This window comes from Ctenopharyngodon idella, chromosome 3, assembly GCF_019924925.1.
Source record: "Ctenopharyngodon idella isolate HZGC_01 chromosome 3, HZGC01, whole genome shotgun sequence".
Classification (NCBI taxonomy): domain Eukaryota; kingdom Metazoa; phylum Chordata; class Actinopteri; order Cypriniformes; family Xenocyprididae; genus Ctenopharyngodon; species Ctenopharyngodon idella.
Genome location: NC_067222.1, coordinates 41,111,643 through 41,126,408, shown reverse-complemented (window position 1 = coordinate 41,126,408; position 14,766 = coordinate 41,111,643). Strand labels below are relative to the sequence as shown.

General features: G+C 36.0%; 2 protein-coding genes across 5 annotated transcripts; one reads left to right on the top strand and one right to left on the bottom strand.

Annotated features, from left to right (window-relative positions):
- Positions 1-219: 219 nt before the first annotated feature.
- Positions 220-1,688, bottom strand: nog5 (noggin 5). Its single transcript, XM_051887705.1, has one exon. The coding sequence runs from the start codon at positions 1,105-1,107 to the stop codon at positions 475-477; it is 633 nt and encodes a 210-aa protein (XP_051743665.1). The 5' UTR covers positions 1,108-1,688; the 3' UTR covers positions 220-474.
- Positions 1,689-6,045: 4,357 nt separating this feature from the next.
- Positions 6,046-14,757, top strand: amdhd2 (amidohydrolase domain containing 2). 4 transcript variants are annotated; one of them, XM_051886743.1, is made up of 12 exons: positions 6,046-6,196; positions 6,713-6,831; positions 7,134-7,270; positions 7,446-7,585; positions 8,453-8,507; positions 10,651-10,863; positions 10,956-11,044; positions 11,242-11,386; positions 11,550-11,657; positions 13,244-13,312; positions 13,405-13,506; positions 14,146-14,757. In XM_051886743.1, the coding sequence occupies exons 2-12, from the start codon at positions 6,749-6,751 to the stop codon at positions 14,217-14,219; spliced, it is 1,215 nt and encodes a 404-aa protein (XP_051742703.1). In that variant the 5' UTR covers positions 6,046-6,196; positions 6,713-6,748; the 3' UTR covers positions 14,220-14,757. The 4 variants fall into 4 exon arrangements, with proteins under 4 accessions (XP_051742703.1, XP_051742704.1, XP_051742702.1 ...); XM_051886744.1 differs by having other exon boundaries at positions 6,086-6,181; XM_051886742.1 differs by lacking the exon at positions 6,046-6,196 and adding an exon at positions 6,238-6,433.
- The last annotated feature ends 9 nt before the right edge of the window (positions 14,758-14,766 follow it).

The window sequence follows — 14,766 nt, the reverse complement described above, 5'->3', positions numbered from 1 at the left end:
CACACAAATACACACACATTAGTAATGATTAAATATATATATATATATATATATATATATATATATATATACACACACACACACACAAATACACACACATTAGTAATTATTAAATATATATATATATATATATACACACACACACACACACACATATGTAATGATTAAATATATATATAAATTTAGCAATAATGCACAACTTTGTTGTCATTTGCACTTTTATTGTCTTTTTCTTTCGTCATCAAACATTTTCTTCACATGCTCACAGATAAATATCATTTAAAACAGCATAGCCAAAGAATGCACAATCACAAATGTATTTCTATTAGTAAAGTCCACCTTGTCAGAGTTATATGGGTGAGTGTCAAGAACAAGTCCGATTCATATTCACCCTAAAATCAAAAGAAAGGAATACGAATTTATAATGTTCTAAACCATTTTAGATTCATTAAAACGATCTGGCTGTGGGAAGTTTCAGCACGCGCAGGCGCACTGTGAAATCACCGGGTAGTGCGCGCGGATCCACGCGCAGCGCTTGAGCGCGCGAGAGCCCTGCTGGCAGTGCCACCGGAGGAGCGTGACGCTCACGGACTGCACCGGTTTACAAAACATCCCCTCCGGTAAAGAGCACGAGCGTTCGGTCGAGCACTGTCCTTCTTTGACGTATCGCGGCCAGAAACGCATGCCCAGATCTTTCCACATCGACAGCACCGGGCACTGGGTGTACGACCACAACCACCGGCGCACCCTGCGCTCCGTTTTCGGTGCTGCTTTAAGACTAGAGAAATCCAGTTGCTGAAATTCACGGGGAATCGGTCCGGCGAGACTGATCTCGTCCTCTCGCGTGATTTCGGACCCGTTACCTCGCGTCGGTGGACCGATCGAGGAGAAGACAGGGTCAAAACTGCTGCCGAGTTTCCGCCGCAGCAACCGAGGGACTAAATCCCTCTTTCCCGGTTCCAGCGCCGGGTCAGGGTCCTCGTGCAGGTCCGGTACCGGCAGGTGGTCGCTAGGCGACGGGCGCACGCGCAACTGAAGCTGAGCTTGCGCGAGGTGAACGGTGACGGACACACAGAGCACGAGCGCAGGAGACGCCTTCATTTTCATTCAAGTCAAGAAAAGTTCATTAATTGTCCTATTTACTGAAATGATGTTTAAAACTTATGATAATTTGTTTTGGATCGCAGTTCTAGCTTACTAAAAGTTTGTGAAGAACAAATAATTCAGAACAGTAGCTAAAATTCTCTCTATGTTTCCCACAAGTTCGCTGGAAGGTAATTAATTAACAGGTTAGAGACTTTTAATGGGCTACTCCTCTTTGATAACTGAAGCCTGTCTCCTGCTGAATGGAGCTTTTCTTTGGAGACGCCAAACGCGTCATGAGTTGCGCTGCACGCTTGTGTCGCCCCGCGGGTTTTAGATCAATGTGTCACCCGTTACAACTACAACACCCTCCCACGGGTGAGCTGAGACCTCCTGAACGCCAAAATGTAAACTGAATCTAACTGAAAGTAAACTGCATTAATAGGCTACTAATATTTTGTATTACTGTACTTTATTATAGGCAATAGGCCCTACTATTATTAAAGTTTTATAGGCTATATTTAGTATATATTTTTTTATTAAAATTTCAATTTTAATAAAAAACAATTCATTTTTTAAGGGTTAGTTCACCCAAAAATAAAAAATTCTGTCATTAATTAATCACCCTCATGTCGTTCCACACCCGTAAGACCTTCATTCATCTTCAGGACACAAATTAAGATATTTTTGTTGAAATCCGATGGTGAGGCCTGCAATGACATTTCCTCTCTCAAGATCCATTAATGTTGATTCATTATGCTCCGAAGCTTCCTGAAGCAGTGTTTTGAGATCGGCCATCACTATATAAGTCTTTATTTTGTTTTTTGGTGCACCAAAAATATTCTCGTCGCTTTATAATATTAATATTGAACCACTGTACTCACATGAACTGATTTAAATATGTTTTTAGTACCTTTATAGATCTTGAGAGAGGAAATGTCATTGCTCGCTATGCAGGCCTCACTGAGCCATCGGATTTCAACAAAAATATCTCAATTTGTGTTCCGAATATGAATGAAGGTCTTACGGGTCTGCAACGGCATGAGCGTGAGTAAAAAATGACATTATTTTCATTTTTGGGTGAACTAACCCTTTAAAGTGATTTTGACATTTTTATTAGGCTGCCTTTTATGTTTAAGTTTTAGTGTAGTTAGTTTTAGTTTTTCTTTATTTCCAATTAGTGGTTCAGCTTAAGTTTATTTCAATTAAGGCAACAGGTTTTTCATCTAATTTCATTTCAGCTTTATTTTAATTATCAAAACTTTTTTTAATAGTTTTTGGTCACACTTTACGATAAAGTTTAACTTTGTTAACTTTTTTTGTTAAAAATGACCCAAAATTAATTTTTGAGCAAGTACATAACCAGCCAGTGTTCAAAACTACCTCCTTACCATAGCCCGATTCACAACGATAAGCTTGTAATAATGTTTTCCAATTCTGATGGTATTGGTGGGTTTCCGCGGGAAATTCGACGTCTTTGCATTATTACGTCACGTCTGTTTACATAAAGAAAAAGTAATAGCTAGTAGGCTATATATCATGTGAGGATGCTGCAGGTAGCGGATCATTTATAGCCTTTTATAGCCTTTTATAGCCATTTATAGACTGCTGGCAGATTCTATGTTATGACAAATTAACATTAAAGATTAGACTGTACAGAAATTGAAATCTACAGGTAACGCTAATACACACTAAATACACAGTCACGCAATGCTGATGTTGTTAATATTAACAATTTAAGAACAAAGTATAACAATGATAACGGTTTGACGTGATCCGAGCTAAGCAAACGTTAGATTTAATCACCAATGGCAGCGCAATTTATTGTAATGCTTTTTTTTCTCAGTTGGTCAAAACAAAGTGGCCGATTTGTTAGTCACTTGTTCAGATGACATTTTCCAGTGAAAATTCTTATTTTGGTCATACTTCCAAGACTGCAATCTGTGATTCTGAAGTACAATATCCACTGGTGCAGTGACTGACAGCAAACATTAGATTCATCCACGCTGAGGAGCCGCACCGACTCACAACCTACGTAAAGATGATAATTCAGCAAATAACTGCAACTGCAGGATTCAACCAGAGATGGCGACAAAGAGGCAAGACGTACGGACTGCAGCTTTAATCTTAATGTTAATCTCAACATAGCCTACATTTTTAAAATCAAAAGTTTATCTGTTAACTTTCGCTATTCACTGTAAACTAACATGAACACGAACATTTTTATTATTAACAAAGTTTAATAAATGTGTAAAAATATTTTGCTCATTGTTTTAGGTAATGCATAAACTAATCTTAACAAATGAGACCTTTATTTATTATTTTTATAATTTTACTATTTTATTTTAATTTATTTATTCTTTTTAGTTAATGATAAAAACCTGCAACTCTTCGTAAGCTGTAGGTTTGAGGCTTGACACTGCACAGAATGACGTAAATTCAGGTTAATTAATTACACAGATAGATTTCCAGGCTCATTGAAGCACATTTATAGTTTGCTATTGATGTTAAACAGGCCTGACACACAAATACCTTAGATTCCCTAGAATCTTGAGCATGAGACACTATAAAAGGTTTGAGTGGAGACTGTCTACGTGACAGCGATTGTGATGCTCGGCCTTCAAGTTGACACTTTGTCACACATTGAATGAATGACGCATTTTATCACTTTAAATTAATCAATTAGCTCACTGCTCAACCTCTGACCTATAACGAGCACTGAGTTTATGCCTTAAGGATCTACGTCAGTGACACCCCCTTAAAACATCCACACACACACAATAAACACATGCACAAACACACACCTCACCCACGCTTTTTAATAAATCTAATCATCAGGTCAAGCATGCCAGGCCAGCCTTCAGTGAGGTGATGCTTGATCTCCTAGACAGACGAAAACAACACACACATGCATAAATATTATGAATACAAATATACATGCAAAAGCCCTTAAACAGTACTGAGAGAGATCATATTAACATGCTGACTTCTAAGGATTTTAACATATTATGATCATCCCGTCACTCTTAAAATTAAATTGATTTTAATAGATGATAGTCATTTAGGATTTGATTTAGGACATGCTTTAAAGAGAAGTGTGTGTTTAAAATAAATAAAATTCAAAATTCATAAACTGATGGCTGTTCCTGATTGAATTAGCCTACTTATTACAAAAAATATATTTGTTGTTTTTAATATGTTCTACAAACTATTGTCTTGTGTCTTCTAAAACATACAGTATTGTCTTTTTAATATTGCTATTTTTTCCTGTTTATTTATTGGTTTTATTAATATAATGGACAGGTTTAGCTCTGAGTTTTAGCCGGACTGTTTAATAAATTTAATAATCATTAACAGTATGACAAAATATGTAATATAATAGTAATATAAATTTAATAAATATATGAACACAATTGTAGTATTTTTAATTAAGCAATTGATAATATTGTTTATGAAATATATAGTACTGTATGTTTTTATAATTATAATAATATAATTTCTTTTTTACATTTTAATATTGTTGTTCTCCTTTTTTCCTCTTAATTTCAACACTTCACTAGTTTTTCCACTCTTTTTTCCTCTCAATTTTAATCCTTAGTTAATTTTCCAATCTTTTTTCTTTTGTTACTTTCCCCCTCTTTATTTTTCCTCTTAATTTTAACCCTTGATTAATTTTTCCACTCTTTAATTTTAACCCTTGGTTAATTTTTCCACTCTTTTTACTTTATCCTCTTAATTTTAACCCTTGGTTAATTTTTCCACTCTTTTTACTTTATCCTCTTAATTTTAACCCTTAGTTTTAATCCTTGTTTAATTTTAACCCTCTTTTCCCCTCTTATTTTAATCCTTGGTTAATTTCCCCCCTCTCTTTTCCTCTTAATTTTAACCCTTGGTTAATTTGTCCCCCCTTTTTACTGTTTTCCTCTTAATTTTAACCCTTGGTTAATTTTAACTCTCTTTTTAATTTTTTCCTCTTATTTTTAACTCTCTTTTTTTAATTGCCCCCTCTTTTTTCCTTTTAATTTTAACCCTTGGTTAATTTTAACTCTCTTTCTTCTTTTTCCCTCTTAATTCCCTTAGTTGATTTCCCCCCTGTTTTGACTTTTTTTTTTCCTCTTAATTTTAACCCTTGGTTAATTTTAACACTCTTTTTTTCCCTCTTAATTTTAACCCTTGGTTAATTTGTTATAATTAACTCTTTTGTTATAATTACATTCGCAAACAAAGTTCAAAAATATTGTCGCTTTCACCAATAATGCTCATAAATTTGTTTGTTTAGGTGTTTCAAGTATCTGTATAGGACTCCCATGTGCATTAACATACATCACATCTATAATTGCCTGTTCAAAGCACTCTTAACAAACTTAAAGACAACAACATAACCTCAAAAACACTGACATGTTGATTTAGTAATGAAGAAAGTTTGTTTGTTCTGTTCTTCTTAATGTGTGATGTTGTGAATGTGAGAACCACACTGTCAGACACAGGTTAGAGGTTAGAGGGAAATGAAGGCCTGTGTTTCGCCCTACAGGGCTGTTCTCAACAGTTATGACGCAGGTGTGAGCGGTTTGTGTCCGAGGGTAAAGCCAGCAACTCAAATCTGTCCTTTGATATTAATAAGCAAAATAAAAAAAACAATGTGTAGCCTCACTGCATGCAGAGTAGCCTGTGCTTGACCTTGATATTAGTGTCAGTGGCTTACAAACCCACACATGTGAATGAAAGGCTCCCTGTTGTTATTTTGGATAAGTTTGGCACATACTACATTTGCCCTTTATTTGATTTGGCTTATTATTACATTATATTGTTCTATTGCTTATTGTTTAATTTCTATAGACAAATCCTAAACATCTTTATTTAGCTATTTATTTGATTTCCTCTAAATTTAAACAGTAAATCAATTATGAAACAATATGTCACATATATGAAAAAAAAATATGACAACTTAATTAATATTTGTTTATATTTGCTGTTTTAAACACGTTCTAAGCGCGTGTACTTTGGCCACGCCTCCTCATCAGCTGACAGCGCGCGTGACACACACTGGGCTCACTGACTTCCTACGGAACACAAGCGCGCGGACCGAATCATAGTAAAAGTATGTGAATTAAAGGTAAGTGTTTATGAAACTACAGCCGATGATCATGTGCGTGTCACGTTACGGTATCCGTAAGATGAATGAATGAAGAGCTCGATGGCTTCTTCCGGTGTGTTTGTTTACCTTCTGCTGTATCGTTGTAACAGTATGATTAAAAGCACCGCTTGATGTTTTAAAATCGGTGCCATTATATATTAAATAATAATAATCACAGTGCAACTGTTGACAGATCTGGTTGTCCATATAAACATGGTAGGTTTCTTTAACAGGAAAAACTGTTTGACCGTTCTAAGTTAAATAATGTGTCATAAAAACAGATAAAATGCGTTCAAAAGGGCAATGATTGCTAGATCATAGATGTTTTATGGAGGTCAACTAAGTTTATTTGTATAGCACTTTTAATAAAACATGTGAAAAAGTACCTTATACATAACTCTATAGGTTCTTAATTTATATATATATATATATATATATATATATATATATATATGATCCACTTGGAAGACCTGACATTTCTGATTCTTTTCACAGGTTGTTTTTAAGTGTAAGGGTGGGATTTCGGGAGAGATGCCGTCCAATAAGAGTGTCTCAGATGCCCCGATCACACAGCTTGTGAACTGTAGGATCCTGAAGGACCACAGGCTGCAATGGTAACAGGTTTTAATTATTGTCTACAAACCCCTAATTTCCTTTTATAATTTTATATTACAAATATAATTGTCTTTGCTTAAGGCCTCCAGATTCACATGCATTCTCACATATTTGAGCCTAACAAGGGCCTTTACAATCTCAATAAATACTAAATGCTGTGTTATATTTTGGATAATATAAATGTATATTATATTATACTTGATGTAATCATTTGTTTCAAAGCTGGTTCTAACATCTTGAGCATAGACTTCTAGATGGAATCTGTGGACTTTTTGCACATTGTCGAAATCTGTGTTTGTAGGGAGGACTTGTGGGTTCGCGAGGGCAAGATTTTGAACCCAGAGAGGCTGTTCTTCGATGAGGAGGGTTTTGCGGACCACAAGGTTGACTGCGAGAATAAAATCATTGCACCTGGATTCATAGATGTACAGATAAATGGTAAACTACACACATACATACATACAGTACACATGCACAAGTCTCTGAAACCAGCATAAGACTAATGTAGAAGCACACAACGGGTTGTCATTGTTGCATTCACCAGTGTAAAAATCGCTGTGTTCTTACTTATACATTTTATAATGCTATGCTCCGCCCCTCTTCACACTCATAGGTGGATATGGCATTGACTTCTCCCAGGCCAGCAGTGACATCAGAGGGGGCGTGGCTGTGGTGGCCAAAAAGATTCTAGAACATGGTGTCACTTCCTTCTGCCCTACTCTCGTCACGTCTCCTCCAGACATATACCACAAGGTAAAACCTACACACCAATCACCGCCCTTCATTAGTCTCTCAGATGCACAATCACACCCACAAATACATCCCTGTTGGTTTTCTTTCAGGTCTAGACTGTATCTAGGATTAACATGTGTTGGTACTGAGTTCTTATTGGCACTTTGATGTTCATTTCTTGCATTGTCACGTCCCTCCTGGAATAATTAAACAATACACACTATCATTTAACATTTTGGGATCTCATTTTTTTATGTTTTTGAAAGAAGTCACTTTTGCTCACCAAGGCTTCATTTATTTGATTAAAAATATGGTAAAAGCTGAAATATTAATGCAATTATAAATAACTATGTTCTGTGTGAATATATTTTAAAATGTAACTTATTCCTTTGTTGGTAAAGCTGAATTTTCAGCATCATTACTCCAGTCTTCAGTGTCACATGATCCTTCAGAAATCATTCTAATATGATGATCTGATGCTCAAGAAACATTTCTGATTATTATCAGTGTTGAAAACAGTTGTGCTGCTTCATATTTTTGTGGAAACCATGATACATTTTTTCAGGATTCTGTAATGACTGCTAGAAAGTAAAAGCATTTATTTGAAGTAGAAATTTTTTGTAACATTATAAATGTCTATCTGTCACTTTTGATCAGTTGTATGCATCCTTGCTGAATAAAAGAAAAAAAAAACTTGCTGAACCCAAACTTTTGAACGGTAGTGTTTGTAGGTTCTATGAAGTGACTCATATGAAAATACATCTTGTGATTTGATTTCAGTTCAATGCTCTTCACACATCAGCTTGTTCTGCATCACACTTAAAGAGGAACAGTGGCATAGTTTGCATATATTTAGCATTAGTAATGTTGCTGTCTTTCTCTCCACAGGTCCTTCCTGAGCTCAGAGTTCAGGATGGAGGCCCTGAAGGGGCAGGAGTTTTAGGTAAGATGCACACAGTAAAATTTCTTAAACTTTGAAGGTGCTGTATGTATTTTTTGATGGTATTAAAGCATAAAAATACAACAATATGTTTGTAGAGATTTAGGAAACAGAGAATACTTGTTTCTCTGAAAAACAATTCTACAGCCAGGTACAGTGTTGGTGTAACGCATTACAAGTAACTTGAGTTACGTAATCAGATTACTTTTCAAGTAACCAGTAAAGTAACACATTACTTCTTCAATTTACAACAAAATATCTAAGTTACTTTTTCAAATAAGTAACGCAAGTTACTTTTTCCCATTCATTGACTGACAGCTCTCCTGACCCCATGTTGAGAGAAATAAAGTGCAGAGGTGTTGTGTGAAAACGTGATGGTTATTGTAGTTCTAGACTAAATGTGAACATGCATTTGCTCATCTCACTTGCACGAAAACATTCAGTATTCCTCAAAATGAATAAAAACAGTGAAATGCAATCTCAGAATTTTATGCAAACCTGTAATAATTAACTATATTAAATTACACAAACATACTTTATGTATTTAATCTCACTTTATTAACCAATGTCTTTGCTGCTGACCTTCAATGATCTAATTCAACCATACTAATAAGCTAAAATCACTTTATATTAAGTTTAGAAATAAGAGTGTTGAACTTCCTGTATCCTATTCTTCTTTAATCCAGAATAGCAGCACAACTGAAAGGTTTGTTTGAGCCGCACCCTCTACTGTGCAGGTGTAAATATGCATTTCCTTCAGCCTGAGGCTTATTCATTTCACTTTTGGTGTGAAGGGCCTTAACGTTTACCAAAACATTTTTGTTGTTATTAAAAAACAAACAAGCAAGCCCAGGTGAGAAAAAGTAACGCAAAAGTAATGTAACACATTACTTTTCACGAAAAGTAACTAAGTAACGCAATTAGTTACTTTTTTAGGGAGTAATGCAATATTGTAATGCATTACTTTTAAAAGTAACTTTCCCCAACACTGGCCAGTTATTCTACTTTAAAATATGTGTTCTGTGTCTGTTTTTGTTTTGGTCTGTGTGATCCCGCCCACTGCCAATTTACCCAATAGTGTTTCGACACACCGGGTTACCAGTCGGTGGAAAACACAGCATATTGCAGCCATGGAAGATAGCAAATGAACTGGGTCATAGATTGCAGATTCATCCCGACCAATAAAAATATTGCAAATGTATACATTAGCTGATTAGCTTACTGTGTAAAGCTTGTCGCCTTCCATTGTCATTGCGCTCATTCCTGTTGCATGTCCTCAATCTGTAAACCCGTATGAGCATTAAGTCTGAGGAGGAGGGAGTGGCAGAAACGACTCTCTCCAATATTTTGAACTTGGATTGCAGTACACATTTCAACCACTAGCTGTCAATATTACACCTTTAAAGCTGCAGTCCGTAAGTTTTACCTCTTTGTCGCCATCTCTGTTTGAAACCTGCTATTGCAGTTATTTGTGGAATTATCATCTTTACGTGGGTTACGTATGTGTATTTAGTGTGTATTACCGTTACCTGTAGATTTAAATTTCTGTAGCCACTCCGCAGTCTGAAGTCTTTTGCTTTTGACTACAGGTGAATCTCCAGTTGTCACTGATGATTGTCATTTGGAATTTTCTGGATTACAATCCGCCATCAAAATGATAAGTTTAAATATTTCAGCTGCTGTGAGAAAAGGCTATAAATGATCCGTCACCTGCAGCATCCTCACATGATATAGCCTACTAGCTGGGACTCCTTCTTTATGTAAACAGACGTGACGTAATGACGCAAAGACGAATGGCTGCATGCTCGAATTTACCGCCGAAACCTACCAGTACCACCCGAATTAGAAAACATTATTACAAGCTTATCGTTGTGAATCGGGCTAAGGTAAGGAGATAGTTTTGAACACTGGCTGGTTATGTACTTGCTCAAAAATTCATTTTGGATAATTTTTAATCAAAAAAAGTTACGGACTGCAGCTTTAACTAAAAACAAAAAAAATTAAAAATAAAAATTCATTCAAAATAGTAATAACTATAATAGTATCTCAATTATACTAAAATAAGAATAGCACAAATAGCATTATTTATTTATTTTTTACTGCAAAATTAGTTTTTGTTTTAAGTTTTTCCTCCTGTTTGTTTCAGGTATTCATCTGGAGGGGCCATTCATCAGTGAAGAGAAGAGAGGCGCCCACCCTCCGAAGTTCCTCCGCACTTTTAAAGCCGGGGGCGTGGCCGACCTGATGGAGACCTATGGCCACCTGGACAATGTCGCCATGGTAACACTCGCACCAGAACTGGCCAATAGTGCGGCTGCAATCCGTGAACTGTCAGGAAGGGGCATAGCGGTATCATTGGGTGCGTACAGATGTAACAGGCTTTCACAGGCTTTATTTTTGCTAATAAAATTTCCTCCAGGTTGAGCATTTCCAAAGTGCTTCTCTGTCCAGGTCACTCGATGGCTGATCTCTCTCAGGCTGAAGAGGCTGTGCAGAATGGAGCCACATTCATTACACACTTATTCAATGCCATGTTGCCTGTTAGTATCACACACACGCATTAATGCACGTGTATTTGCATTAGAATATGTTGGTGCACACATATACGTTTAGACACTATATTCCATAATCTTACCATGCAAACAAATCGATTTATTAATCTATAAATATTTTTAAACACAATCATGAACGATTATGCGTACCAACACCAGGTATTTAACATTTTGTTTTGTTATAGTTTCATCACAGGGACCCGGGCATTGTGGGATTGCTTACAAGTGATCGTATCCCACCAGGTCGGAATGTTTACTACGGTATGATCGCAGACGGGATACACACACACCCTGCAGCGCTGCGCATCGCCCACAGAGCTCATCCCGCAGGTATTCATACACAAATAAACACACAACCACAAATCTGTACAGAATACTGAACCTGTAATGCATTACTCACATATATTTGAATGAAATGCATCCCTCTCAGGTTGGATTTTATGAATGAAGTTAATGTGTGTGTATGAACAGAGTTTGTGTTTGTGTGTGGCAGGGTTGGTGTTGGTCACTGACGCTGTGACAGCGATGGGTCTCCCTCCGGGCCGACACACACTTGGACAGCAGCAGATCGACATCCAGGGGCTTCACGCATACGTCGCAGGTCTGCATTGTATTCTCCCTGCTTTCATTCTATGCTGCAAATGAACCCAAATGCCTCTACTTCTGCTGAGCGAAAAATTGTTTGTATATTATTTGGGCATATTGTAGGTTGACTGTTAGTTTAAAATGGAACGGTTAGTTCCTGTCCTTGACTCTGATTGGTCAATAGCTGTGTTTTATTCACGATTAAACACGGCTATGACCGATTCACCCAACGGTTCTGTGTATCACTACACAACACCCTTAGCAACCACTCTTAGCAACGTAAACATTTGTTTGTTCTCACTGTTCACTGAAGCTTGTATTACCTGCATCTATATAGCATTTTCCTTCAGGTCAGTCCTTTGTTCATATTAAAAAATTTGAATGTCAGCTGCAATATCTTGTCCTTTTAACAGTTAAGGGGTTTTCCTATGACTGACACTGACAGCATCAACAGTATCAGTCCTTTCAAAATAAAAGTTTTCGCTACTGACTGACAAACAGTCTTTGCCACCATCAGACTTTTCCTAGTCTGTTGTTAGTTGACCTCCTTGAGATGACGTATTCTGTTGCTGTTCACATTCAGGGACTACTTTTTCCAGCGAAAGGAAGGCTTTTAGTGATTTTAATTCATGAAAGTTGCATTGATATTTGCTTTAATATTTGTATATGTGAAATAACCGTTTTATAAAATCAATAATCCCCAAAAAGCCGTGGTTTACAGTGAATTTATAACAGCTTTTAGGCATGACGCGGAGCCCTTCTTGGGGCTTGGGGCTTAATTGCTTTATTCTGTACACCTTTTTTTTTTGATAAGGGTGTAATTATTTGCTGAAATTGTTTATATGTATATTTACTGACAAGGTGCAGGTGTAAGATGGATATACAATACTTTTCTAAAGTTTGGGGTCGGTAAGATTTTTTTTTAATGTTTTTGAAAGAAGTCTCTTAGGCTCACCAAGGCAGCATTTATTGAATTAAAAAATACAGTAAAAAACATTATTACAATTTAAAATAACTGTTTTCTATTGTAAAATATTTTAAAATGTAATTTATTCCTGTGATTCAGTGTTGAATTTTCAGCATCATTACTCCAGTCTTCAGTGTCACATGATCCTTCAGCAATGTAATTTTTGTGTAAACTGTGATTTTTTTTTTTGTTTTTTTGTTTTTTCCCCAGGGATTTTGGTGAATAGAAAATTCAAAAGAACAGCATATATTTAAAATAGAAATCTTTTGTAACATTATACATGTCACTTTTGATTAATGCATCCTTGCTGAATAAGAGTATTAATTTCTTTAAAAATAAACACTTTTGGGTAGTGTATTTTGGAAGATGTATGCATTTGTTGTTGGTTTTTTATTTTAAGTATTTGATATGTCTGTATTATGTTGTGTGAAGCTATATAAGGTATTTTTTACTGATGTTTTATCATTTACTTTTTTTATTGAATAGGATTTTTATTGTTTTAAAGGTATTATTATTTACTTTTCTTATTCATATAATGATTTTAGTCTTTTGTTGACTTGTACAGCACCAAGTTCAAGACAAATGTCCCTTCTGGGATAGTAAAGTGTATTTTACTCATTCATTCATGATTTCAGGCACTACAACTTTGTGTGGCAGCATTGCGACCATGGACATGTGTGTGAGACACTTCAGAGAGGTGTCAGGTCAGTGTGTTTGCGTGTTTCGAGTGTGGTGGTGTGTTCATTACTCGTAGTATGTGTGTCCCATAGAGGTTTTGTTTTTCTGATGTGCGTAGGTTGTACTGTTGAAGCCGCATTAGAGGCTGCATCGCTGCATCCTGCTCAGATGCTGGGCGTCAGTCACAGGAAGGGAACGCTGGAGTACGGCACAGATGCAGGTATGAACGCATCTTTCAGGATTGATTTTCAGTCATAGACTTGTGTAGCTATTATGAAAAAAAGCTCTAGTTTGATGTTCAGTGTGTTGTTTAGTGCGTCTCAAAGCAAAGTTTGCTGTGATTGCCTTATCTCATCAAATGTGATCATCTTTAATAGAGAAACACCTTCTAGAATATATAAAGATCTAGTTGCACACTTTAGTGGTTATTATTAGTGGTATATAGTGGCCACTGGATAGATGATATGTTCACAATACGGGAGTTGCGATAGTCTTTTCTTCCCTATTGTGGCGTATATCCGAGCAAAAGCTTCTGAAACAAGCAAAAATATAGGCTGGGGCTTGATTTTGTCCATGTGGAATTGATTGGATGGTGTTGGTTTGCTATTGGTCAATCTCATGTGAGTGACAGGTTGCCCCGCCCTCGTGCCAGTAACACATAATCAGAGAAGTTGTTGCAAGAGGAAGGGGAAGTTATTTTGATTAAAGATTATGAGGCACATGAATAAAAAAAATGATGTGCACAGATAAATCATTTTTAATAAATACTGCAATATTTCATAAAAAACAGGAACTGTCAATTTTGATTTCACATTGACTTTAATATGAAATGCCTCTACTTATGTTGGTTGTTTTGTAGATTTTGTAGTACTTGATGACACACTGACAGTCAGGGAAACCTACATTGCTGGACAGCAGGTCTGGAGGAAGTGACATCATCTAGAGGACCGTCTTCTGCTGGAATGGTTGGAGTTTTTTTCTGTCTTTAGACTTGGATCACCAAAAAGACTCATGAATGCAAAAAACACATAATTCTCTCTAATTTCATTTAATTTTGTTGATTAAAAACTACTACATTTATAGAAGCACTCTTATATTATGACACTCTTCATGCTCATGTACTGTAGCTGAATGCATCTTCGGGGCATTTCAAAAAGTGCCAGAATATAACATATTGTGTCTTTGGATGTGTGTTGCTTTAAAGTGCAGGATGTCAAACACAAATATATATTACAAAAAAATAATCTCAAGGGTTCAACACTTTCAGTAATAACCTACATATTTCAGTGCTTCCAATCTAATGTGAAAATGGACAATTTAATCAACTGATTCCAATGTTCTGTTCTTTTCATTTGTCAACATTTTTAAGGTTTTATCTTATTTTTTTCAGTATATTAATGCTTCATTACTGATATTTTTTTTAAGTCTGAATGTGGAAAACGCATATATGTATTAAAGATATCCAACTTACTACCATTTT